Consider the following 27,454-nt stretch of genomic DNA (forward strand, 5'->3'; position numbering starts at 1 on the left):
TAATCTGTTCTGGAGGTCATAAAAAAGTCATAAAAAATTTTACAGTATCTGTTCAAAACTCTTTATAAAGTACACTTTAAAGGCATAAATACTGTAAAGGGACATGATTAAACAAAAAAATTGTAAATGCATTGATAACCAATTAATCCGTTCCGGAGGTCAGAAAAAAGTCAAAAAAGTATTATCTGTTCTGAACTCTTTAAAGGCATGGGGCCAGCCCTATAATCGCTTCGTATTGCAAAAATAACTAGTAAACCGAGGCATTCGTTTCAATGGATTTTCATTCGTAAACCGAAAATTACGTTAAACGAGGTGTTTGTAAACCGAGGTACGCCTGTGAATAGAAATACTGCAATCAAACTTAGGCTCAGTTCACACTAGTGCGGGTAGAAGATGCTGCAGAACCCACACTTCATCCCGCAGCTGCAACCAACCGCACACAAAACTCTGGACCCACGGGCGAATGCCATTAACCTTAATGCCTTGTGTCCCCGCACAGTGCGGTTCCCAGTGTGGGCATTTATGGAAAGGTGCAGGGACCTTTTCCCTGAGTTTTGCAAGGCACGGCAGCCTATTCAAATAACTGGGCTGCTGTGCCGTGGCCTGAAAAACCACACTAATGTGAACTGAGCCTTAAAGGCTGCTTTAAGGCCTCCTCCCCCACTCCTCTTTGACATATGGCAATTTTTTTTTGGGGTGGGGGGGTAGGGAGCAGGTACCTGATTTTGACTTGCCTAGGCGATCTGAGAGGAATTCTCCTCCCTGCAGTCCTCTGGGACACATCACAGGTTCCAGAAGACTGCGGGACTATTCACATTGAGCAGCGCAGATGCAAGTTTTCTGCGTTCAAAAAAATGACTGTAAACTCAACTGCCTGTAAACAACATAGTGTACATAGGCACATAGGAAAACATTAGGGGGAGTTCAGAGGCTGCTAAAAAAACGCTGAACAGCTCCTCAACTGCAGTGTACATGAGCCCTAACAATTATTCATTAGCAATTTTGTTTCTATTACTGACCTTTTCACTCAATCAGCACTCTTCCCGATTGGTTTTATTTATTTTCATTAGTCTTTATTAGGCATTATTAGATGTCATTTTCAGACATCTAGGAGCACATTTACACTTTATGATATTTAGGGAGGTTTTTTCCACATTTCCATTGGACACTTTATCACACTGGACATTTTTCTTGGTCAGTCCGTAGCTTTGTTTCTTTCTTTTTTCTCTTTGGGTTCTTCAGTTTTATATTATTACATATGTGTGGTTCATTATTTTCACTTGTTTAATCATTATTGAGTTACCCTGTTTATTATGATTTATATATATGTATGAAGTCATACAGAGGTGGACTGACAACTCATGGGGCCCCCGGGCAATAGGGGATCATGGGGCCCCTGTGTGCTTGCCTTTTTCATAGGCTTGCAAAAAACCTATGAAAAAGGTACCAGGGGCATCTCATGGGGCCCCCTACTGACCTCGGGCCCTCGGGCAGTGCCCGAGTTTCCAAATGGTCAGTCCGCCCCTGAAGTCATAGAATCTCTGGGATAGCGCTACACCCAGGGGTGGACTGACCATTTGAAAACTTGGGCACTGCCCAAGGGCCCGGGGTCAGTAAGGGACCCCATGAGATGCCCCTGGTACCTTTTTCATAGGCTTTTTTAAGTTTGGGCAAAGACAGGGGCCCCATGATCCCCTATTGCCCGGGGGCCCCATGAGCTGTCAGTCCGCCCCTGCTCTGTACAGCACTGCTGTATATGTCAGAGCGGTACTTGTCTGTTAATTCACCGGATTTATTTATATATATATATAAATGGATAAATCCGGTGAATTAACAGGCAAGTACCGTCAGAGCTATATCAATGTATAATAATAGTGTGTGACTGTGCTGGAACATTAGAGTGTAAGCTCTTCTGGTTCAGACTGGCTCAGTGTTCTGTGTACATCACTCCGGTATATGTCAGCGCCATACATACACATATGGGGAATGTGGCCTGAGACATGTGGAGGAAGGCAGCAGACTGACATGTCAGTTGCGGGCGGAGCTGTGCCAGTGATGAGTCAGGCTGAAGCTGTGCCCTGCCAAGTTCTGCAGAAGTTTCCAGCAGTTACTTGCACTCTCCTCCTCCTCCTGTATACTGGCAACCTCCTGCCCGAGGTGCCACCCTACTCAGAGTCTCCGCCTACTGTGCCACCCACTCTCTTAGTCCCCGCCCACAATCCCACCTATTCCTCCTGTTCTCCGCCTAGGGTACCGCCCTCTACGCTGCCTCACTCGCTCGTGTCTCCGCCCACTTGCTCAAGCTTCCGCCCACTTTCGCCGCTGTCTTCATGCAAAGCCCCTCCCCGCTCCCCCCCTCCCTCCCGGTGTCGGGTGTCCTCGGCTTTTCCAGACATTTCCAGGTCGCTGTCTGGCGTCACCTGAAGTCGGTAGATAAAGTCCGTCGGGATCGGGATGGCTCATCAGCCTCTTACCAGGAGCACCATGAGGAGTCACCTGTCCGGAGACCCGCTGCCCCCCGGCTGGGAGATCAAAGTGGACCCCAACACCGGCTGGCCCTTCTTTGTGGATCACAACAACAGGACGACCACCTGGAGCGACCCCAGAATGCGGGACAAGGTGAGAGCTGCTGGGACAGGGGACACCGTCTGTACCGCCTCTCATCACACAGCCAGGGGCCCCAGGGACAGGTCAATGTAAACGTCCAGGGGCCCCAGACACTGCTATCATAGGGGCCTCAGACACCGCTGTCATCACAGACACGGGCCCCAGGGACTGATCAGTATGAACGTCCAGGGGCCCCAGACACTGCTGTCATAGGGGCCCCAGGGACTGTTATCATTGGGGGCCTCAGACACTGCTGTCATCAGACACAAAGGGCCCCCACGGACTGATCAATGTAAACATCTAGGGGCCCCAGACACTGCTATCATCAGAAGAACAGGGTCCCTATGTACTGCTATATTTAAATGTCCAGGGGCCCCAGACACCATTGTCATTAGGCATGTAGGGGCGCCCAGCAGTGCTCTGATTCAGCACACAGGGGTCCTAAACACAGCTATTAGACACAAAGGGGACCCAGACACCATTGTCATCAGGCATGTAGGGGCCCCTGGCACTACACTGGACACACAGGGGCCCGGGGTATGGCTCTTATCAGACACAAAGGGATCCCAGGCACCATTGTCACCAGGCATGAAAAGGCCCCAGCTGAATTTAGAGGTCCAGGGGCCCCAGACACCATAGTCATTAGACACACAGGGGCCCCAAGCACTGCTGAATTTGAAGGTCCAGGGACCCCAGGCATTGGTTCCTTCAAACATGAAGGTGCCCCAGGCACCATTGACATCAGGCATGCAGGGGCCTCAGTAAAATGCTAAATTTAAAAGGCCACTGTTGAATGCAAATGTCCAGGGGCCCCAGACATTATTGTCATAAGGGCCCCAGGCACTGGTGTCATCAACCATTAAAGGGTCCCAGGCATTGCTAAATTTAAATATCCAGGGGCCCCAGACACTATTGTCACCAGGTATGCTCTGATCTGATAATCACACAGGGGCCCCAAGCATGGCTGAATTTAATGTTTCAGGGGCCCAAGGCACTATTGTCATCAGACATGCAGGGACCCCAGGCACTGCTAAATTTAAACACCCAGGGACCCCAGACACCGTTGCCATCAAGTATGCAGGAGCCACAGCCACTGCTAAATTTAAAAGTCCAGGGGCCCCAGTCGCCGCTGTTATCAGACATGAAAAGGCCCCAAGCTTTGCTGACTTTAAAAGTCCAGGGGCCCCCAGGCGCTGCTCTCTTCACTTGCAAGGGGCCCAGGGCACTGTTGGCATTATACACGAGGACCCCATCAGCCAAAGATGGCCATACACATTCCAATCTGATTGTACAATCTCCTTTACATCTGCTGACAGATGCAGTGCTAGGGCCCGTCTGATAGGATCTAAATGGATAAATGACTGTTTAGCTGGGCTGTCATCTGAAAGAGATTGTAATGTGTATGACCAGTCCTGTACAGATCTGGGACTTTATATGTAATTCTGACTTCGGTGTGTGATTTATCTCCATGACTTCCCATGAAATAGCTGGGCTTGTCACCAACCAGCAGGGACTGTCCTGCAACCCCAAATACTAGGTTGGTAGTCTGCAAGGACAGACCTTCTATGGGCTATGACAACATGTACATTGTATGTTCTGACAGATTGTTGTATAACATGTAGACTTGTAGTGGTACTTTGTGTTCAATGATACATTGTAGCAGATATGTTGTGTCTATAACTGATACATTATTATTATTCAGTATTTATATAGCGCCAACCAATTGCATTGCCAGTTACAATACAGTTCAGTGCAGAAGGGCTAGGAGGGCCCTGCTCACAAGAGCTTACAATCTGTTCATGATGTGGACTTGTAGGGGCCATGTCAGTGGTCATGGAATTGCTCCCCGACTGGCCCAGATTTTGACTTGCTGATGGGAGAGCCACTAAAGTCGCTGGTCTGGCTATAGCGAGGGCGGCGCTCCGTAGAAAGAGGTTAGCGATCAGTGCCTTACTATGACCATGTTTAGGCAATGACATTGTCCAGATTTGGCCACGTGGCCGTATTCGGTTAGTCATGTCGATCCTTTGTTATATGGGGTTACAGGGTGAAGAAATCCACGGCTGTGGTTGATTGGGCTGGTGGCCCGCTAACATGCGATGGTTTCCCGCGGGTTTGGGTCAAACTGAGTTTGGCCTGAACCTTAGATCACACTACTCCCAACCACAAACTGCTGTCATTGCCTAGCCTCAAGAAGGGGATGCTGTACCTTCTACAGGGTGTTGGGTACAGCTGCTTTCAGCCATAACATGGTGCCAGTGCCTATTGACATGAAGGGGTGCCATACTGTCTATGGGGGTGTTGGGTACATCGCCTTCTGGCCGTAATCTGATGTCATTGTCTAGTATCAGGAAGGGGGTGCCATACTGTCTATGGGGGTGTTGGGCACTTCGCCTTCTAGCTGTAATCTGATGTCATTGTCTATTATTAGGAAGGGGGTGCCATACTGTCTATGGGGGTGTTGGGTACATCGCCTTCTAGCTGTAATCTGATGTCATTGTCTAATATCAGGAAGGGGGTGCCATACTGTCTATGGGGGTGTTGGGCATATCACCTTCTAGCCGTAATCCGATGTCATTGTCTATTATCAGGAAGGGGGTGCAATGCTGTCTATGGGACTGTTTGGTAGAGCTAACTATACAATGTTAGTACTGGGATCTTGAAGCTGTGTTATTGTGTTCTGACAATGGGACCCCCCCCCCCCACCACCACTACCACCAGAACACATCGGTCAGCACATCGGATGCCAGTTGGCTGCTTTTTTCCAGCATGCCCATTCGACAGAAGTTGGTCGTGAGACCGGCTTCTGTCGGACAAGGACCTGTACACATGGGCAATGTTGGCCAGTTTCTACTGTACCAGCCGATTTCGGCTGATATTCAGCCCATGTGTATCAGGCTTTAGTCTCAGGTTAATAACTGCTTGCTGACCGTATAATTTGCATATATGATGGCAGAGCAGCTCTTCTGTGCCAGCAAGTGATCAGCGCTTCTGGGTAGGGCGTGCGTGCGCATGCACACCCACCCGCCTGCCAACCAACCTGGGTGTGTTGTGATTTGTTACAGCACAAGCCAATCAGCAGATCCCGGCCAATGATTGACCGCAGGGACCTGCTGATCGGCTTAGTGATTCACAGACAAGAGTTCTGTACAGTGACAGAGGATCATGCCCTGCTAAGCAGGGGGAAAAAAAACAACTAGATCCCTTAGTAAAATCAGCACACAGTTCACACATTAATTCTTCCTAGGCACACAGTTAACTCTTTGAGTGCCCCTACCCAGTGTCATTAGTACAGTGTCAGTGCATAGTATTAGCACTGGTCACTGTATTAGGGGCAGTTAGTCAGTTCCCACAAAGTATCAGTTAGTGTCAGATTGCCCGCTGTACTGTCACAGACCCACTATAGGTCGCTGATCAATGCCATTACTAGTATAAAATAAATAAAAATTCCAGTGTGTGTGTGTGTGTGTGTGTGTGTGTGTATATATATATATATATATATATATATATATATATATATATATATATATATATATATATATATACACACACCCCGTCATTTGTGGACGCTATAACTTTCACACAAACCAATTAATAAAACACTTAGAAATTAGATTTTTTTAAATTTTTTTTATTGGATAAGTTTTATAGCAAAAACTTAAAAATATTGTTTTTTTTGTTTTTTTTTCAAAATATTCAGTCCTTTTTCATCTGTATAATAAGAAATAAAAAACCCCAGTGCTGATCAAATTCCACCAAAATAACACTCTATTTGTGTGAAAAAATGACAAAGATTTAATTTGGGTATGGTGTTACATGACCACGCAATTGTCAGTAAAAGTAGCGCAGTGTTGCATAGCAAAAACTGGCCTGGCCGTGAAGAGGGGTAAATCTCCCGGAGGGCAAGTGGTTAAAGAGACCTGTCAGCATAGAACTATGGAAGCCGCCATCACTAAGCTGGTTTTAAAGGTGTTGGCTCTAGCGCTGTCATCCTGAACCTGGCCTCCCCACCCTGACACTCCCTCCCTCTCCTACATGCTTCTGCCAGGTCATTGATATCCAGGTAGAAAAGCCAGGGGTTAATATATCCTTTGGTAAACCAAGTCATGGATGGAAGCTTCAATATTTCAGGCTAAGAACATTTTCAACAATTACAGAACATTCCTATTGATCTTGCCAGGAATGCTGTGTCCTTCTCACTTCCAGTGAGCTGCACCGAACAAGAAGTTCCTTCCTAACTATTCTTTGTAAACTACGTGTTGCCCTGCCCCTCATGTAATGGTGATGGATACATACGGACATGTTTGTAGTCCATATCAGTAGAAGATCATAGGGTGACAACCATGGCTGCCTTCATAGACACAGTGGCCACCACACTGCAATATTACATTTTTGGGTTTGGATACACTTTAGTTTGTGGGGTTAATTTATATGGGTTAGGTGAGCCATTAGGGATCGGTTGTAACACATCTTTTCCTCACCACGACCTCCATATTGAGATGAAGGCTAAAGCTGGCCATCCTTTACCTTTACCAAAACTATGTAATATAAAGACAAATCAAAACAATTTGAATTAGTATCAAATCATGCAAACCCTTGTACTGCATAGTTGATGAAGGATCTAAAGGAGGTTATACAATTAGATTGTATAGTGTATGGTCAGACCTATGAAGTATTGAGGGGAACTGCAGATTTTCATGTTGTTCTAAAGCAGTGGTCTCCAAACTGCAGCCGGATGTGGCCCTTTGCTTGCCTTTATCTGGCCCTTGGGGCACTATTCCACCAACTGTCCCCAGTGATGGAGCACCATTCCCTCTACTGACACCATCAATTGGGCATTCTACTTCTCATTGATATCAACAATGGGGCACAATTCCTCCTATTCAAACTAATGATGGGGCTCTTCTCCCCACTGGCTACAGTCCAGCCCCCCTAAAGTCTGAAGCACAGTAAACTGGCCCTTTGCTTAAAAAGTTTGGAGACCCCTGTTCTAAAGTAAAGACATTTTACTGATTATTAAGTGTGGATGGCGGAGGCCTGAACTGCTGGTGTCTCCTCTTCAGCCGCATTCCAGATCATCGGAACGTCCTGCTATTTATATCGCAGCAGGTTGAACCTTTCTGTAGAATATTCTGTGAGCGGCTCCTGGTCTTGGACATAAAGCAGAACATTGGCGTGTCCCATCATGCTCTGCAGCTTGTATACATTGTACGGGCACACCCTGCGTCTCTCACTCCATCAAAACCAAGAATAGTTTTCTATAAAGCAGTGACACCCGTGGTGCCATGACTGCAGGGTGACAAGTTCTTCCTCATTGTGACCTTCCCTAGGAGAATCCCAGCTGTCTCTGCTCTCCTGTCACTTGTCAGCCGTTCAGCTGTTGCGTATTTCGGGGTAAGCCACGATCTGGAACACTCTGAGATTTCTCCTTGCATTCACAGTATGACAACCGTGGAGAACGTTAGGACACCCCAATGTGAGGTGGAACCCTGAAATAGGACCTTTGAGAATGAAACTCTATGGGGGCTTCCATTGCAGGTTTTTAAAGGTGCAGGCTCCAGAATTGTTAACCTCCTCCATGCTTCAGTAACTAGTGAGTCACAATCCTGGAACAAACATGGAGTCAGTCTGAAGCCCTGCCCCATGTAGTTGTTCCAGGTCAGTGACTCACTAGGTATTGAAGCCAAGTTAGCCAAGCAAGCGCCTGTATTTCTGTTGAAGATGTCATTGATCATAATAAGATCTTTCAGTAATAAGGCATGAGAGAAGGTGGCAGAGACTCGCCGTTTCTCCTGGTAATACACTTTTCTGAAATCTTCCAAATACTTATCGAAATTGCTTTGCGCTGCTGTGCATAAAAAAGTGCATGTGCATTAAATGGTATACAGTGGATTAAATTCATATACAAAGAAAACTTCATAAAACGTGTGGTTTGCAACAAACCTGAATAAATACATAAATAAATAGAATCCTGTCACCGAGTTCATAAATATATTCTATATAAAGCCCACAACCAGAAAACATAAAGTGGAACTGCACTGCATCTGAGCACCACAAACCAAACATTCGATTTAATTCATTGTTAATATTCAAAGCAAACACACCCATCCATTCATGTCTCCATGCTTTTGTTTTGCTGAAAAATCATTTTGTAAAAAACACCCCCTGGCATTTCTGGCAGTGGCTATCTTGAGTAAAGGCAGGTGATTCATGTAGCATTTCACTTCCTGGAATCCATCTGCCCTTAGCTCAGGCATTGGCTGAGCAGAGAACCCTCCCTCCCCTCCTGAAGACTGCTGGGATGTATGATGTTATTTGCCTAGGCACAGAAACCAGGAAGTGACTTAAAAAACGTAAAAAAAAAAAAGTAACACAAGTTAAATATGATATACTTTCCTATCCATTTACTAGAATTAAAAATAGTCCATGTTGATTAAGAGAGTGAAGTTTCCGCTTTAATGTGTGCATTAAACAACCAAGATGGTCCCATCAGCAGGCATACTCTTCACCACTCATGAACACCACCAAATACAAGTTGCTTACCAGAATCTTAGATCTCAGATTATAGGAGGTCTAGCTACATTTAAAGAAAAAAGAACCAGGATGTATGGACGGATGGATGCTGGCTCCCTAGCCCATCAGGTGCTTGTTGAAGGGATGGATCAATAGATGGACAATCACCCTCGATACGATAGATGGCATGTATGCTTTCACTCCCTCCACCTATACATACCACTCATCTCTTCAATAACACCGATCTGCCATAAACCATGTCAGCCAACAATTATAGCATATATACAAGAGGAAGAACTCTCATGGTGAAATATTGTAAAACCATGTTTTAATGGAATTAAAAAACTACTCACAAGGGTTAACGTTTAAACAATATAACTGGGTTCCACGATCAGTGCCTCGGTGGGCGTGATGACATCACCGCTGTAGCTCTTTCTGACATGTTTCGTCCTATGGAACGTCGGCACTGGGGCAATGGAGTAGGTATTGAAGCCAAGTTAGCCATGCAGGCTCCTGCATTTCTATTTAAGATGCCATTGATCTTACTACGATCTTTTATTAATAAGGCATGAGAGAAGGTGGCAGAAACCCGCCGTGTCTCCTGGTAATACACTTTTCTGCCCATAGCACATAGGGCTGGCTGGAATGTGTCACAGACACTGGCTGTATTAGGGCTTATATACACATGGGCACTTCTGCCTGTATAGGATAAAACCCAGGAGTGTACTGGTGCCTAGGTTGCACAGGTGGTGCATATAGCCCGCTGCCAGCAGCCCTGTTACAATCAATGACAGGCTGAAATGTGTGGTGTTTGTACACTGCTCTGAGTGGTACTTGCGTTCAGGAATGTATGTCCGAGACATTACGCATACGAGGCATGGGACTCAACATGAGTACTACTTGAACAGTGCACAGCCACCTAGTTTTTCAGCCTGTTCTTGATTTTGACAGGACAGCTGGCAGCAGACTGTATGTACCATGTGTGCTTGCCACATGTAAAGATAACAGGGCACCAGCAATCCAAATAAATGTGTTTCACGTGTTGTTGTGATGACAGCTTCACATAAGGCATAAGAAGCCAACGTTTCGGGTTTCCCAGGTTGCCTTTCTGGGAAAGATTACATGCCCAGAGTTTGCATGTTCTCCCTGTGCTTACATGGGTTTCCTCCAGGTTCTTTGATTTCCTCACACAGTCCAAAGACATGCAGGAAGGGTAACTATCTCCTGTCTAAATTGCCCCTAGTATGTATGCAAGTCACGTGAGGACCTTGGATTGTAAGCTTTCTGAGGGCAGTGACTGATGTGAGGGTACAGCATGTAAAGCGCTGCGGAAATTGTCAGCACTATAAATTACCTGTAATAAGTAAATGCAAAAAAAGGAACATCCCATTCACGTTGAGTTGGGTGTCATGGGGGTCACCTGAGACTTTACCTCCCACTGGCACTACATCCTTTGGAAAGCTCTCCATCTTGCTTGGTGTTACTACTGTTCCACTGTGTCCTCTTAATTCTTAGACCAGGGGTTCTTAATCTGGGGTCCATGGACCGCTAAAGTGGATCATGAATGGGTTTCTGAGGATTGGATAAAAATAACATTTACCTTCACTACATAGCCCTTCCTTTTTGTCCCAATCAATGGTTTAAATTTAAAGCAGGACTTTACCCTAAAGGAGAAGTTCTGCTGGTGCCCCCCCCCCCCCCCCCCCCTATGTTTGGCATATTTTTGTGGGGGAGTGGGTACCTGGTTTTAACATGTATCTACTTAGATCGCCAATCCCCTCAACACCCCCATCCACAGTACTCTGGGATACATTACAAGTCCCAAAAGGCTGCAGGACCATTCAGAAAGTGCAGTGGGGCTCGTGCATGCGCACCGGACAGCCGGCTGTGCAGCCGCAAACCGTCGCAGCTGGCTACCCACAGTTAAGATTCCAGGGTCCGAAGGCCAGTGAAGAAACCGAGTTGGGTGAGGACGGCGCTGGATCCAGGGACAGGTGAATGGCTGTTTTTATTAAAAGTCACAGTTTTTGTAGCTACTGACTTTTAATTTTTACACAGGAGACTGAAAAACCCTTTAAGAAAGTGCAGCCCACCATGGCTTTCAGCACAGACCGTTAAGTGTCTCTTGACTCGCTGTTGGTCCATGTTTACCAATTAAATGTTGTAGCAATGTGGGGATCCATAGCTTTCATCAGATTCCTAAAGGGGTCCTTTGACTCCAAAAAGGTTGAGAACGTCTGTGTTGTTCCATCTCTTCTATGGTCTTCCATCTTTCTTTTGAAGTTCCCTCAGAGGTTTTTCTGGATTCTTTCTTGTACCCTTTTCACATGGCCAAGCCTTCTAAGATTATTCTTTAGCCTCTACTATAATTTAATATTTGAAGTGTTGTGTCTTTATTTTCCAATTATTAATCCTCTGTAAAAAAAAAAAAAAAAAAAAAAAACTTTTTTCATGCCCACCGTTGCCTTTCTTCATACTCAAGTCTTTGCTGTATGTATAAGAGGTTGCAGGACAATTCAAATCCTAGTTCTCAGAGCTGCTTTTGGAGAATAGCAGCCATGTGCTCTGCCTATACTTTTTGGGGAAAATATGGGTTCTATTATTTTATTATGGAGCCCTGGTAGTAGAATGATAAAGTTTTTATATATCCTCTGCACATTACATTTATTTCCTTTGCTTGTTTGGAGCAGATTAATGTGAACAAAGTGGTGGAAATACACTATATTGCCAAAAGTATTGGGACGTCTGCCTTTATACGCACTTGAACTTTAATGGCATCCCAGTCTTAGTCCTTAGGGTTCGATATTGAGTTGGCCCCGCCCTTTGCATCTGTAACAGCTTCAGATCTTCTGGGAAGGCTGTCCACAAGGTTTAGGAGTGTGTCTATGGGAATGTTTGACCATTCTTCCAGAAGCACATTTGTGAGGTCAGGCACTGATGTCAGGTGGGAAGGCCTGGCTCACAGTCTCTAATTAATCCCAAAGGTGTTCTATCGGATTGAGGTCAGGACTCTGTGCAGGCCAGTCAAGTTCCTACACCCCAAACTCATTCATCCATGTCTTTATGGACCTTGCTTTGTGCACTGGTGCACAGTCATGTCGGAACAGGAGGGGGCCATCCCCAAACTGTTCGCACAAAGTTGGGAGCATGAAATTGTCCAAAATGTCTTGGTATGCTGACGCCTTAAGAGTTTCCTTCACTGGAACTAAAGGGCCAAGCCCAACACTGGAAAAACAACCCCACACCATAATCCCTCCACCAAACTTTACACTTGGCATAATGCAGTCAGGCAAGTACCGTTCTCTTGGCAACCTCCAAGCCTAGACACGTCCATCAGATTGCCAGACAGAGAAGCGTGATTTGTCACTCCAGAAAACAAGTCTCCACTGCTCTAGAGTTCAGTGGCGGTGTGCTTTACATCACTGCATTTGACGCTTTGCATTGCACTTGGTGATGTAAGGCTTGAATGCATTTTCCTAGCCATGGAAACCCATTCCATGAAGCTCTCTACTTCTGAAGGCCACATGAAGTTTGGAGGTCTTTAGCTATTGACTCTGCAGACAGTTGGCGACTTCTGAGCACTGTGCGCTTCATGCCCTGACCCCGCTCTGTCATTTTACGTGGCCTACCACTTGTTGGCTGAGTTGCTGTTTTTCCCAGTTGCTTGCACTTTGTTATAACCCCACTAACAGTTGACCGTGGAATATTTAGTAGCAAGGAAATGTCACAGCTGGACTTATTGCACAAGTGGAAACCTATCACGGGACCACGCTTGAATTTACTGAGCTCCTGAGAGCGACCCATTCTTTCAAAAATGTTTGTAGAAGCAGTCTGCATGTCTAGGTGATGATTTTATACACCTGTGGCCATGGAGGTGATTGGAACACCTGAATCCAATGATTTGGAGAGGTGTCTCAATACTTTTGGTAGTATATTGTTATGTCCAATAGTTACAACTCCTCTAGTTGTGGCAGAATCAAGTTAATTAATACAGGGTCGGACAAATTATTATGAAATTCAGAAGATAGTCTTTTCAATCCAGAGGGATTTTTTTTTTTTGGGAGACCGCTTCATTGATGACAACAACTGGAGAGAACCTTGAAAGTTAGGCACCAACTGTAATTTTTATGGAGTATTGGCTACTAGCTCATGGGATTTACCCTGCCTTGATATAAAGCTAAATTCCAGGTATGGCTATTTTTGCATAATTAAATTGGTCAAGCTTGGACCAGTGTAAGTATATGTACCATAATTGGTTGATCCCTGTGGAAATTGGAAATCACAGTAGTAGGCACTACTAATACAGTGAGTGCCTCAGACTTCGAGGTTCTTCGTTGAATAGCGCCCATGTTGAGTTAGCCGCCTCCTAAGTACACTAAACAAATGGGCAGCTGCTTGGCATGTGACTTGGAAGCTAGCAGCGGTCGATGTAATAACTGTACCTACTACAGTGAGTTCCAGCTTCCACAGATATGACACATTTTTGATTTTTTTTTTTTTTTTTAATTACAGGTACTTATATAGCGCTGTCAATTTATGCAGCGCTTTACATATATATTGTACATTCACATCAGTCCCTAACCATCAAGAAGCTTACAATCTAAGGTCCCTAACTCACATTTATACATGCACATACCAAGGACAAATTTAGACAGAAGCCAATTAACCTACCAGCATGTGTTTGGAGTGTGGGAGGAAACCGGCATACCCGGGAGAAACCCATGCAGGCACAGGGAGAACATGCAAACTCCAGGCAGGTAGTGCCATCGTTGGAATGCGAACCAAGGACCCTAGTGCTGCAAGGTGGAAGTGCTAACCACTTAGCCACTGTGCTGCCCATATATAGAATTACAATGGTCCAAGCTGAACCAATGTAACTATGTAATAAATATATATATATATATATATATATATATTACAACGTGGTTTAGCGTTAATGTTTTTCACCTTGGTACATTCTATGCAGTAAGGTAAAAAACCTTCTGTGCTTCACAGTGCTTCCTCCCCCCCCATCCTTATTCTTATCTGAGCCCACTGCAATCCAGTGATGTACACGAGAGCCTCCTCCCTGGGCTGATTGATAGCAGCGGGAGCCATTTGCTGTGCCGAGGGAGCAGGGGGCAGCTCTGTGTCAATAGACACGGACAGGGTGGCTCGGGAGTGAGCCTGCACAGGTGCCCCCATAGAAAGCAGCTTTCCATGGGGGCACCCGCCAAAGTGGAGGGACTCCAGAAGAAGAGGATTGGGACTGCTCTGTGGAAAACCATTGCATAGGGCAGGTAAGTATAATATTCTTGTTATTTTAATAAAGAAAAACCTGAAACTTTAATGTCACTTTAATCCTGAACTGTGTAATCAAAAATATTGGAACCAATTTAAAAAATAAAAAAATGTTCTTGGAATGACAGGAGAGCAGTTGCCTGAGACAATAAATCAGCTTTCACCTTTCTTTTTCAATTATTTTTTACAATGAAAGGTGGTATACAAAACCTAGTGCGGTTGACACATGAGTACAATGGTCTCCCTTACATAGAAAAAGGGAGTACATTATATAAAGAGGGAGGAAGAGCAAATGCAAATCAAATTTCCTTACTTTGGTTACAGACAAAGCTTTCACCTTTCAATTGAATGAAGGAATCTTGTAATAGCCCAGATCACGCTCTACTTTGTATAAAACAGACCTTCATTTTTTCCTATTTTGGATAGAAAATGAAAGGATTAACAACTGTCAGGATTTTATTGCTCTCAATGTCCCTGTTGAGGACATTCACTTATTTCCTGTGTCTGTGACTACACAGGAAGTGAAAAAATCTCCTCAACCCCTTCACCAATATTGGAGGTTCTGATGACTCCTCACTGTGCTGCTTTTTTCCTGCCAGGGTCAGTACACAAGGGGTGAGGTGAAATCTCATTAATGGGAGCAAAGACATCAATTTAAAAAACAAAACAGCAGGTTCTAACACTTCTACATTTTTAAAGTGTTACTAACCCCAGGACCCAGCATTCACTATATCTGGTCTCCCACAGTACACAGAACATGGAAGTGCAATTATTTTAGTAAATATAAACTGGTAAATACCTTTTTTCATCAGCGGTATATAGCAGTCTTGTGACTTCTATCAGTGTCCAGCAGACCACTGGTTAAGCTTGTAGGAGGAGTTCTCTTTCTGATCTAGGAGGATGCAGAATCCCTGACCTCTGTCTGGACAGTGCTGATTGTCCCTGTGCTGATCACATGCACTCTCCCAAGAAAAAATAAACCCTCTCTAGCAATACACACCAAACTGAGCATGTGCAGAGCGTCAACATGATCTGTCTTCTCAGGAGATAAGTGGGGGACACTGGAAGAAGGGGAGGATCAGAGAAGACAGGATCAAGCATCCTTTTTACACAATGCAAGTCAACATTATAAGAGAACCTTTTGGTGGGGTTCTAATTCAATCAGTATTATTATGTACAGTGGATATAAAAATGTGGTGTAACAAAATGAGACAAAGATAACTGGGGATGTAGCTGTGTTCAGAATTAAGCAATCCCATCAAAATCATGTTAAATAGGAGTCCTTCCAAAATTGATGAAAAGACGAGAAGAAAACTGGTCTGGGAGGCTGCCAAGAGGCCTACAGCAACATTAAAGGAGCTGCAGGAATATCTAGCAAATACTAGCTGTGTGGTCCATGTGACAACAATCTCCCGTATTCTTCATATGTCTGGGCTATGGGGTAGAGTGGCAAGACGGAAGCCTTTTTTCTTATGCAGAAAAACATCCAAGCCCGGGTAAATTTTGCAGAAACACACCTGAAGTCTCCCAAAAGCATGTGGGAAAATGTTATGGTCTGATGAAACCAAGGTTGAACTTTTTGGACATAATTCCAAAAGATATGTTTGTCGCAAACACAACACTGCACATCACCAAAAGAACACCATACCCACAGTGAAGCATGGTGGTGGCAGCATCATGCTTTGGGGCTGTTTTTCTTCAGCTGGAACTGGGGCCTTAGTCAAGGTAGAGGGAATTATGAACAGTTCCAAATACCAGTCAATATTGGCACAAAACCTTCAGGCTTCTGCTAGAAAGCTGAACATGAAAAGGAACTTCATCTTTCAGCATGACAACAACCCAAAGCATACATCCAAATCAACAAAGGAATGACTTCACCAGAAGAAGATGAAAGTTTTGGAATGGCCGAGCCAGAGCCCAGACCTGAATCTGATCGAAAATCTGTGGGGTGATCTGAAGAGGACTGTGCACAGGAGATGCCCTCGCAATCTGACAGATTTGGAGTGTTTTTGCAAGGAAGAGTGGGCAAATATTGCCAAGTCAGGATGTGCCATGCTGATAGACTCATACCCAAAAAGACTGAGTGCTGGAATCACATCAAAAGGTGCTTCAATAAAGTAATAGTTTAAGGGTGTGCACACTTATGCAACCAGATTATTTTAGTTTTTTATTTTTACTTCCCTCCACCTAAACGATTTCAGTTTGTTGTTCAACTGAGTTATACAGTTTATAGGTCACATTAAAGGTGGAAAAAGTTCTGAAATGATTTATCTTTGTTTCATTTTTTTTTTCCATCACAGAAACCTGACATCTTAACAGGGGTGTGTAGACTTTTTATATCCACTGTGTGTGACACCACCATGATGGTATAGGCTGAGTGGTATAGGGTGATGAGAAGGAACGTCAGCCGAGGTGACTCAGACTTCAGACATTTATCCATTGCCTTAGTCACTGTCCGAGCTCTGACCTCAGACATACAGCCTTCTCCCCATCACCCCGCTGGATCTTTCTCAATGTGTGTCACCGGGGCTATTTTTACCTTCTCTCAGCCTTTTCCGTGACAGCTGCATGACGGCCTCCCCCATGAAATACCCATTGTAATAAAATGGGGATAAAAGGGCCACCTTTAGCTTTAACTGTATCCTTCATGGACAGCCTGTCCCTTCTAACTGGACATAATAAAGAATGCCAAGAGATGCCGCATGTGCACAGAAGGGAAGACCCAGCTGTAGGTTACTAGGAATAGAAGGAAGAGAAGATGCAGGTCTACTGGATTTCTGAGTCAGATTCCGAGACAGAACCGGTTTTATTAATATTTATGACATAAGGGGGAGGAGCCAGATCTTTAAAAAATTATGCATCCTTCACTATATTTTCTGTTATTAGTGGAAATGAGCGTTAATTGAAGTCACTGGCTTCCAAATATCTGTCTGCTATGTACCGTGACATTGCTCTGATACCAGTCATAGGGGAAGTGTGCATAAAGACAATGTTGTAATAGAAGATGGCTGGGCTAGGTAGGACCTCCATTTGTTTAGTTCACCTATGAAGAATTTAGGATGCTTCAGAATTGTTATTCAAAGTGCCCGTCTCCACCTTTAGGTTCCATGCAACCAGGGCAGACTGACAACTCATGGGGCCCCCGGGCAATGGGGGATCATGGGGCCCCCGTGTCCTTGCCCAAACTCAAAAAAGCCTATGAAAAAGGTACCAGGGGCATCTCATGGGGCCCCCTACTGACCCCGAGCCCTCGGGCAGTGCCCGAGTTTCCAAATGGTCAGTTCACCCCTTTATGCAACCTAGCATTTTTTTTTAAGCTCATAGAAGCAATTGTCCCTAGTATGTGTGCATGTATGAATGTGAGTTAGATTGTACGCCCCTTGAGGGTTAGGGACTGATGTGAATGTACAATATATATGTGAAACGCTAAGTAAATTGACGGTGCTATACAAGTACCTGAAATAAACAAATATTGTGAGAATTTTTTTTACTGCTCCTTAGAATCTAATAGTGTTACCCTTTGTGCCCATGCACACTATTTTATTCTAGAAGCGGATTTCAAGCTTCAGCGTATAGCAGCAGAAAAAAAATTGTTTTTGGGAGAGTTTTTCCCAGCAGAAAAAAGGATAAATGCTCCTAGCTACTTTTTTTCGAGCATAGTTTTATTTGTGTTTTCCATGTACTGTAAAAACGCGACTGCTTCTTAATGCTACCACAAACCGGCACAAAACGTTATTATCAGCGTTTTTTTTGTTTTTTTGGAGCTTCTAAAAAAAAAAAAAAAAAAAAAAAAAAACCGCTAGTGCACATGGAGCCTTAGGCTGGCCATACATTATACAATTATCTGGAGATTTTTGGTTTAGATTTACCAAAAACCATATAATAGGAGGACAAACCTAAACAACACTTTCAGTTGTATCCAATTAGGCAGGCCCTTGCACTACACAGTTGAAGGTAAATCTAAAGGAAATTGGGCAGAAAATTGGAAGATAATTGTATAATGTATGGCCAGCCTTACTAAAGTATTTTAATCCTTTCGCTGCCAATCCCCGCACTCCACTTTTAAACTCATGTGGCCAGACCATTTTTTGCAATTTCTTTTTTTTTCTTTTTCCCCTACAGCTTGATGTGTACAGTTTTTTTTGTCTGGGGTTGGGGAGGATCGATGATCATGTGACCACTGTCATAGCGGTCACATGATTGGAAGCCGATTCCTGTTGTCTACCGATCTTTAATCTGGATCTTGAATCTGTCTTTGACAGGTCTGTTTTTGTGTTGGGAGTGAGGCGTGAGCATGCTTTCTCAGCATATAGACATTGTTTGCTCTCCACACCCCCCAGTTTTTACCTGAGCCCCCCCTGATTCAGCGATGTTCTCTACTGTCTGGGGACTGTTCCTCCTCTTTGGCTGAGACAGCAGCAGGAGCTTATTTGCTTCGGCTGCTGTCATTCACAGCTAGTGAGCCAATGAGGAGAGAGTGGAGATGCAGAGAGAGTGGCTCAGAGATGAACACGCAGCGGTGCCCCCAGAGCCAGCGGCTTTCCCTGGGGTTGCTTCTTAAGGGGGAGGAGCTAGGAGTATCGACAGAGACCTGAAAAGAAGAGAATCGGGGCTGCTTTGTGCAAAACCCCTGCACAGAGCAGGTCAGTATAACATGTTTATTATTACAAAGAAAACCCCCAAAGCTTTAGTGTCACTTTAAAGGGGAACTAAAGTCTGCAATACTTTTGTCTCCAAACTGCGGCCCTTTGCTTGCCTCTATCCGGCCCTCGGGGTACTAATCCTCCCACTGATACCAACAAGGAGGCACCATTTCTTCCACTGACACCAACTATGGGGCACAATTCCTCCCACTGATATAAACAATTAGGTACTATTCCTCCAACTACTACCAAGGATTGGGCACTATTCCATCCTGTGATACCAATCATAGGGCACTATTCTTCCCACTGACTCCAAAGATGGGGCACTATTCCTCTCACTGATTCCAATGATGGAGCACTATTCCTCCTCCTGACACCAATGATGGGGCTCTATTCCTCCCCCTGACACCAATGATGGGGCTCTATTCCTCCCCCTGACACCAATGATGGGGCTCTATTCCTCCCCCTGACACCAATGATGGGGCTCTATTCCTGCCCCTGACACCAATGATGAGGCTCTATTCCTGCCCCTGACACCAATGATGGGGCTCTATTCCTGCCCCTGACACCAATGATGGGGCTCTATTCCTGCCCCTGACACCAATGATGGGGCTCTATTCCTGCCCCTGACACCAATGATGGGGCTCTATTCCTGCCCCTGACACCAATGATGGGGCTCTATTCCTGCCCCTGACACCAATGATGGGGCTCTATTCCTGCCCCTGACACCAATGATGGGGCTCTATTCCTGCCCCTGACACCAATGATGGGGCTCTATTCCTGCCCCTGACACCAATGATGGGGCTCTATTCCTCCCCCTGACACCAATGATGGGGCTCTATTCCTGCCCCTGACACCAATGATGGGGCTCTATTCCTGCCCCTGACACCAATGATGGGGCTCTATTCCTGCCCCTGACACCAATGATGGGGCTCTATTCCTGCCCCTGACACCAATGATGGGGCTCTATTCCTGCCCCTGACACCAATGATGGGGCTCTATTCCTGCCCCTGACACCAATGATGGGGCTCTATTCCTGCCCCTGACACCAATGATGGGGCTCTATTCCTGCCCCTGACACCAATGATGGGGCTCTATTCCTGCCCCTGACACCAATGATGGGGCTCTATTCCTGCCCCTGACACCAATGATGGGGCTCTATTCCTCCCCCTGACACCAATGATGGGACACTATTCCTCCCCCTGACACCAATGATGGGGCACTATTCCTCCCCGTCACCAATGATGGGGCACTATTCCTCCTTCCACTGACTACAAGCACTGTCATTTTTTTTTTTCTTACTCCTACTAACGCTGGGACATTTTCTACTCCCATTGGCCACTCCAACTCTCCTAAAGTCTGAAGGACCTTTGTTTAGAAAATTTGGAGACCCCTGATCTAACACATGCCATAGTCGGCATCTTCTTCCTGGCTTCTTCCGGTTCCAGAATGTACAGTATACTGAACTGCACATTTTAAGGAACACTGTAAGCAGCCAGGTAGGTATATTTAATGTGGAAGGGACATTGATGGATTCTTCTGTAATAAACAGCCTCCTGCTCGTAATTTAAAAAAAATGAGTTACCAGAACCTGACCTGATATCAAACTCTGTTGTCCTCTGCACAGTAGTACTCATACAGGTACAAGGGCAGCTCTAGGAGCCAATCGTGTTCTACTTCTTACACATGTGCTACTGGTGGAGAGAGCAGTGCTGATGACCTAGACGTGTGCTGCTGCTCCATTATTGTCCAATCAGCATCTGAAATTCAGCTTTAATGATTTGTAATGAATACAGAGTTGCATTATAAAGTGTTCGTTTATAGCTACCTGGAGTTCAGTTTTAGAAGCTAAACTCAATACTTACTTTCAGTAAGTTTGGCATCATGCCTTACAGTGTTCTTCAATATAAATGCCATCCTTCCCTTCAGTCTTGCACAGTCATACAGGCTCCTCTCCTCTTGCTTGGTCTGATTTCACTGCACATAAAGTTCCTTACAGTGTACATCAGAAGTACATTAGAAATTGCGGTAAGTCAGATAGAGCCTGCTTTATTCCCTGGCTGGATGATGGTCCACATCATCAAGAACTTTCCTCCCTACCCTGACAGTTACTGATCTTCCCCTTCCATTCATTTGATTTTAGATATTTTTTCAATTGTGGAGGCTTAGCATTTTATGGGGAACTTTACCTAGGTTGGTCTGCATGCAAATACAGTCTGCCTAGGAATGGCCCACTCCTCAAGACTGACATCCACCCGTCAAGACAAATACTTGAATCAGAGCTGAGGGCTCTTGAGAGGAGTTCTGTGGCAGAGTGCTGTGATGTTTTCAGGGAGGTATGCTGTCAGTGCCCACACACCCGGTTGAGCAGTCCAGGGATTTGAAATCCTCCGCTCTTCTCCCTCTTCTCTCTGTAGCGCTCTCAGGGTGAGCAGAGTGATTCTGATCAGTCAATGCCATCACAGAGCGTCGCTGTGATCCGTCCCAGAAGCACTTCTCAAAGAAGAGGGAGAAGAGTGGGGATTTCTAATCCCTGGGCTGCTGAACTAGCAACATGGGCACTGACAGCTCAGCATTCCTGGGGGTAAGTATAGCGGGGACAAGGGGATGGGCAAGATGTATAGTGTTCATCTTTACAGAAAGAAATAGCAAAAGGTGAACTAACACTTTAAGAAAACTGTGAAACATGATGGCAAACATACTGAAACGTAGATTCTAGGGAGGAGTTTGGGATCAGGAAGTATACAGTAGGTGGCATACTATTGTTCTTGTGGAATTGGCCTTTATGATGATGTCTATTTTTTAACACAGGTGAACCAGACAATGGCTAATGGTCCACCCCAGGAGAATATAAGGCAAAGCAACACTTATTACCCTCATCTTAGGCCTGGTTACATCCCAATTCCGGTTCATCATAATGGTGTGGACAACCAACAGCAATTTCCATGCTACTATCTACAACAGCCAGGCAAGCAGAGAGTCAAATGTGAGCCTGCCAAGCGGCCACAGTCTCCCCTGGCTGGCTTTAATCGCCCTCAGTCTCCTGCCTGGACCTCGCCTGAACCTCTTCAGACAGAGAAACCGAGTAGCCAGCACTCTGGATCTCCACAAGGACAATCGGTAATGTCTCTCATACACATACTAAATAGTCTACTTAGTTAAACTATTAATAAATGTTCCGTATGTCTGTCTGATTTGTAATATAGAGGGACTAATGGAAATAATTGTAATGTCAATTAACTAATTCGTAAACATGATCTTTATTTTTCAGCCTCCCCCTTCTGTCGCAGACTCAAGCAGTCTGTCGCAGTCTCCTGGCTGGCAGGGCCCTGTGAGACCAAATACTGGAAGTCACCAGTTGCCACGTGGCTATATTCCTATACCAGTGATCCATGAGGGAAATGGGGCCCGCCAGTCTCCTCAGAACGTCCAGCAGACACAGAAGACAGTCTACCCACAACCGGAAAGCCAGTCACATCAACCAGTGTGCCACAGAATCCAGGATGAAAGAGACTCCAAGCAGCCAGTGAAAGTAAGAACCATATCTAGTCGAGAAAGTTCTCCTGGCAGAGTGAGCTCCCCATCTCCTTCTTCTACCCGAGTTCAGGTATGTGGGATAACTGTTATATTACCATATTAAAGCCATAGTCTCATAGTAACATGCATAATTAGGATACTGGAGATCTGCAGAAACTACCTGTAATAATCTATATGAAACTGTCCTTGGGAACTGTATTACAATGTATAGCATCATATTGATGCACATGGGTATTGACTTACAACTTGATCCAAAATGTGTAAATTCATGGAGCACTGTAATGAAATATTAGGATATTTCAGTCCTGGTGAATGTTTTTCTCCTGATCTTGGTTAAATGGTACACTATATGGCCAAAAGTATTGGGACACCTGCCTACCTGCCAACGGCTTCAACTCTTCTGGGAAGGCTGTCCACAAGGTTTAGGAGTGTGTCTATGGGAAGGTTTGACCATTCTTCCAGAAGCACATTTGTGAGGTCAGGCACTGATGTCGGACGAGAAGGCCTGGCTCGCAGTCTCCACTCTAATTCATCCCAAAGGTGTTGAGGGCAGGCCAGTCAAGTTCCTCCACCCCAAACTCGCTCATCCATGTCTTTATAGACCCTGCTTTATGCACTGTTGTGCAGTCATATTGCAAAAAGGAAGGGGCCATCCTCAAACTGTTCCCACAAAGTTGGAAGCTAAAAGTATCCAAAATGTCTTGGTATTCTGATGCCTTAAGAGTTCTCTTCACTGGAACTAAGGGGCCAAGCCCAACCGCTGAGAAACAACCCCCCCTCCAACAAACTTTACACTTGGCACAATGCAGTCAGGCAAGTACTGTTCTCCTGGCAACCGCCAAACCCAGAAACGTCCATCGGCAAAGAGAAAAAAGTGAACAAGGAGTGCAGGGACAATAAGGATGCTTAAAGTGTTACAAAACCCTGCATGCACTGTATCTGGTCTCCCACAGTACACAGAGCATGAGAATGCAATTATTTTAGTAAATCTAAACTGCTAAATGTGGACAGGGGATGGGAAGAGCTAGAATACAATCCCTGAGAGATATAAGAGTAATATGTGGACCAAATAAATAGAATAGAAGTCCATACATATAAATTGTGACTTGCGGGTGTGTAATCTGGCACTGTCATATTGTTGGGGGTCCAAAGTTGAGAGTAATCTCTTAGGTGGATATGGATCTTGAAGGTAGAGGCAGCCAGCTGTCAGAGTAGGAAGCAAATCTCCCTATCTACTGGTAAACTCCTTTTTCCATCAGCAGTATATAACAGTCTTGTGACTCCTATCAGTGTCTGGCCGAGCACTGGTTAAAGCTTGTAGGAGGTGCTTTAACTCTCCTCTGACTGTCCTATGAGGCTGCCTGACTCCTGACACTCTGTCTGGATAGTGCTGATTGGCCCTGTGCTGATAACATGCACCCCCCCCCCCAAAAAGAAAAACCACTCTCTAGCAATACACACCAAAGTGAACATTTGCAGAGTGCCTCCTAGGGCTCTGTACTATCAGCACAGCAGATGGATTGGAGACTGTAGAAGAAGGGGAGGATCAGAAAAGACAACATCAAACAGCCTTTTTACACAATGCAGAGGATTAACCCCTTAGGTTCCACAGTGAGTATAACAATCATGCTGTACTGTGCATACACAGACTGATTTTACTGTTGTGGGTTTAGTAACACTTTGAACACCGCTTGAGGCATTTTGAGTTGGTAAGTTGCTAAATGTTTCTCAGTCACCTAATTGTGTAACACCTCTTATTTATAATCTGTGCTGAAGATGTAACATTAAGATAAAAAAAGTTATGTTTGTATGATTGGTTGGTCATTGGAGCAATACAAGTGTATATCTGATGCCTGAAGTCTTTTCAAAAAGGGGTACTTCTAAAAAGAAAAACTGGAGAAAAGGAAATGGGAACAAAAGCGGAGGATTTGTTCAGTGTGATCCATCAAGTTCAGTTCATTTTTTTATTTATTTTTATTATTATTGTTACTTTATTTTTTAAAGGCCCTTCTAGTCCTATTCATTGGCTACATAAGCCACAACACAGACCTTAGGACAGTGCATAATCCTCCTACAAATGGAGAGGCTAGCTACTAGCTAGGCATCAAATATAGTTCCCTAGCCATCACCGGCTTCAACACATTCAGAGACTGATTCAGAACAAGCATGCATCAGGCAAATACATAATTATTCTGGGAAAACGATACAGATAGTGCTGAAGCTGTTCTACCAGAATAACAGGCAGGAAACTAGTATTTTTAATGTGGAAGGCAGACCAATGGTAACTTTCATAATTGCTTGGGTAAAAGGTTTACTTTTAAACTGGTATTAAAACATTAATATTGAATTTTGTATTTGTTGTTCTAGTCTTATTTTGCCTCTTTGTGTTCCTATCCAGCAGATTCCTGTGCAACGGATCTCCCCTTCTAGAGTTCAAATGGATAATTCTCCCACTACAGTCCCTGTTCAGATGGGTTCTCCGACCACAGTTCCTGTTCAGATGGGCTCTCCTACCACAGTTCCTGTTCAGATGGGCTTTTCCACCACAGTCCCTGTTCAGATGAGCTCTCCCACCAAAGCCTCCGTTCAGATGAGCTCTCCCACCACAGCCTCCGTTCAGATGAGCTCTCCCACCACAGCCTCCGTTCAGATGAGCTCTCCCACCACAGCCTCCGTTCAGATGAGCTCTCCCACCACAGCCTCCGTTCAGATGAGCTCTCCAACCACAGTGCCTCTTCAGACAAGATCAGCCACCCCAACCCAATCTCAGATGAGATCTGCTACCAGTGACTCAACCCCCACCCCAAACCAGGTAGGCTCTGCCGCCACCACTAGCCCAGTAAAGGCAGACCCTGCCAGTATCAGCTCAGTTAAGATTGGTCTTGCCACAGATATTCCACGTCAGTGTTCAAACACTGTGCCAGCGCAGACCAGCCAAGCACAGGCAGAATGCAAACCATTGTTTGCGCAGAAAGAAGTCATGGATGAGATGCATCCTTCAAATATTGTGAAGGAAAGACCTGACTTCAAAGAGTCTCTCCATGAAAAAGAGGCTGAAGTAGTAGAATCCCAAGAAAAGCATCCTGGAGTGGTGCAGGTGGAGCGGATATTAGGCAGGGTGGAGGCACTGCAGGAGGCGGTCGCTAACTTTCGGGGCAGTAAAAATGAAAAGAGGTATTTGATGCTGGAGGAATACCTTACCAAAGAGCTGCTGGCCCTAGACTCGGTAGACCCTGAAGGCCGTGCAGATGTTCGCCAAGCAAGGAGGGATGGTGTTAGAAAAGTGCAGAACATTTTGGAGACTCTGGAACTGAAAGTCACTGATGGCCAAGCTATGGACACGCCTGCAAGCTCACAAGAGTCAGTACAGGGTGATGGCATAACTGGCGCACAGTACACTTCTTCAAGTGTGCATGGCAAGGCAGCCTGTGATAATCCATGTATGGAGAATGCCTCTGTACCAACCACTGATGGGCATTAGTTGCTTGAAGTGTGAACGTTTACAGACTTTATGATCGCTGGTTGGGTTTGAATTTTACAGTCAAAAGAAGTGCATGCGCTTTTGTTTCCTTCAGACTGTTGATCTTTTTCTCCTCCTACCAGCATGTGGACATGTATGAATGAAAGTAAAATTGTTCTAAATCAGCAATGATACTCATAAACAGAACCTTCAAGAAGGTGTTTGATAAAAGCTTGTGTGTTTCTTTTGACAATTTTTTTTTTTTTTTTGCATTCTAGAAAGGCTTTCACAAAAGTATTAGTTGTTATGTCGGTTATCTTTCCTCAAACCTTATGTGGTGAATTGTCTTCTACTGAAACAAGCTTCCTATTGTATTGCTACAGAGGAATTTATGTTTGTGACAAACTGTTAGTGATGGTGCCAAAAAAGAATTTGTGTGATAGGTATTTCCATGTAGTTGAAGGGTCAGGGCAATTATTTGGGGAATGTAAAGATCCTTCTTGGATAACGCACAAACATCAAACACTATGCACTGAAAGATTTATAACAAACTTCATTTTGTATGTTTCTCTGCTTTGTGTTTTCTTTCAGCTGGAGCTCTGACTGGGTTCGCTGCTGATGGGACAGTGCCACAGTTCTGTCAAGGTTCTCCCACGTTGCCCAGTCAGACCCAGATTGGCTATCAATGCATCTGTTACATTGGAATGTTTTTACATATCCTTGTGTTTAATTTTCACACAGTAGGCATCACAATATCATCCGCTAGTCATTACAAAAGTAACGGGTGGCAATATGGCACCAAAGACTGGCTAAAAACATGTTTTACTTTTACCACCCACACACAGGTAGGCAATACATTATCTAGAACATTCTAGGATGTTAAGGCACATGATGGCTGCAGCAGCTAGGAAATGGTTGTGAGAACTCCTTACAGAGCCCAGCCAGGCTTTTTACTCTGTGTCACAGTAAGGGGAAGTGATGTGTTTTATTTATTTAGCCTCATATGGTCCTTATTTTATCAGGGGAGAAGTGGATGATTGTTTCCCCCAAAGGGTTTTCAGGGTATCTTTATGAGCTTCACATCAGCTAAGATGACTCTCTCTAAGTAGCCAGTTGTTGATGATGTGCAGAGTAATGGCAACAGTATTGAATGTGATAGTTGCCTATCCATTGCACCATCCATAGAAAAAAAAATCCCAGAATGCTCTTGGGTTGCAAAACATATCAGCTGTAGTTTATGATAGTGTACAGCAGGTTCACTAGCATAGTATGCAAAGTATGTGATGCCACTCTACACGGTAATGTGCACCTTATGTAACCCTGTAAAGAGTGTTTAAATACATATATATATTTATATGTGTGAAGAGAGCATTAAATGTATATTTTAAAATAAATATTTGATACAACCAGCAAA

The 27,454-nt window shown here is 44.7% G+C and overlaps 1 protein-coding gene across 2 annotated transcripts; it reads left to right on the forward strand.

The window, feature by feature from the left end:
* The first annotated feature begins 2,352 nt into the window (after window positions 1-2,352).
* On the forward strand, window positions 2,353-27,454 carry BAG3 (BAG cochaperone 3). 2 transcript variants are annotated; one of them, XM_089683359.1, is made up of 4 exons: window positions 2,353-2,619; window positions 21,855-22,163; window positions 22,315-22,650; window positions 24,979-27,454. In XM_089683359.1, exons 1-4 carry the CDS (start codon window positions 2,455-2,457, stop codon window positions 26,059-26,061), a joined length of 1,893 nt encoding a protein of 630 aa, XP_089539485.1. In that variant the 5' UTR covers window positions 2,353-2,454; the 3' UTR covers window positions 26,062-27,454. The 2 variants fall into 2 exon arrangements, with proteins under 2 accessions (XP_089539485.1, XP_089539486.1); XM_089683360.1 differs by having other exon boundaries at window positions 24,982-27,454.

This window comes from Staurois parvus, unplaced genomic scaffold (assembly GCF_062004578.1).
Source record: "Staurois parvus isolate SC_StPar_1 unplaced genomic scaffold, SC_StPar_1.0 ptg000307l, whole genome shotgun sequence".
NCBI classification, from domain to species: domain Eukaryota; kingdom Metazoa; phylum Chordata; class Amphibia; order Anura; family Ranidae; genus Staurois; species Staurois parvus.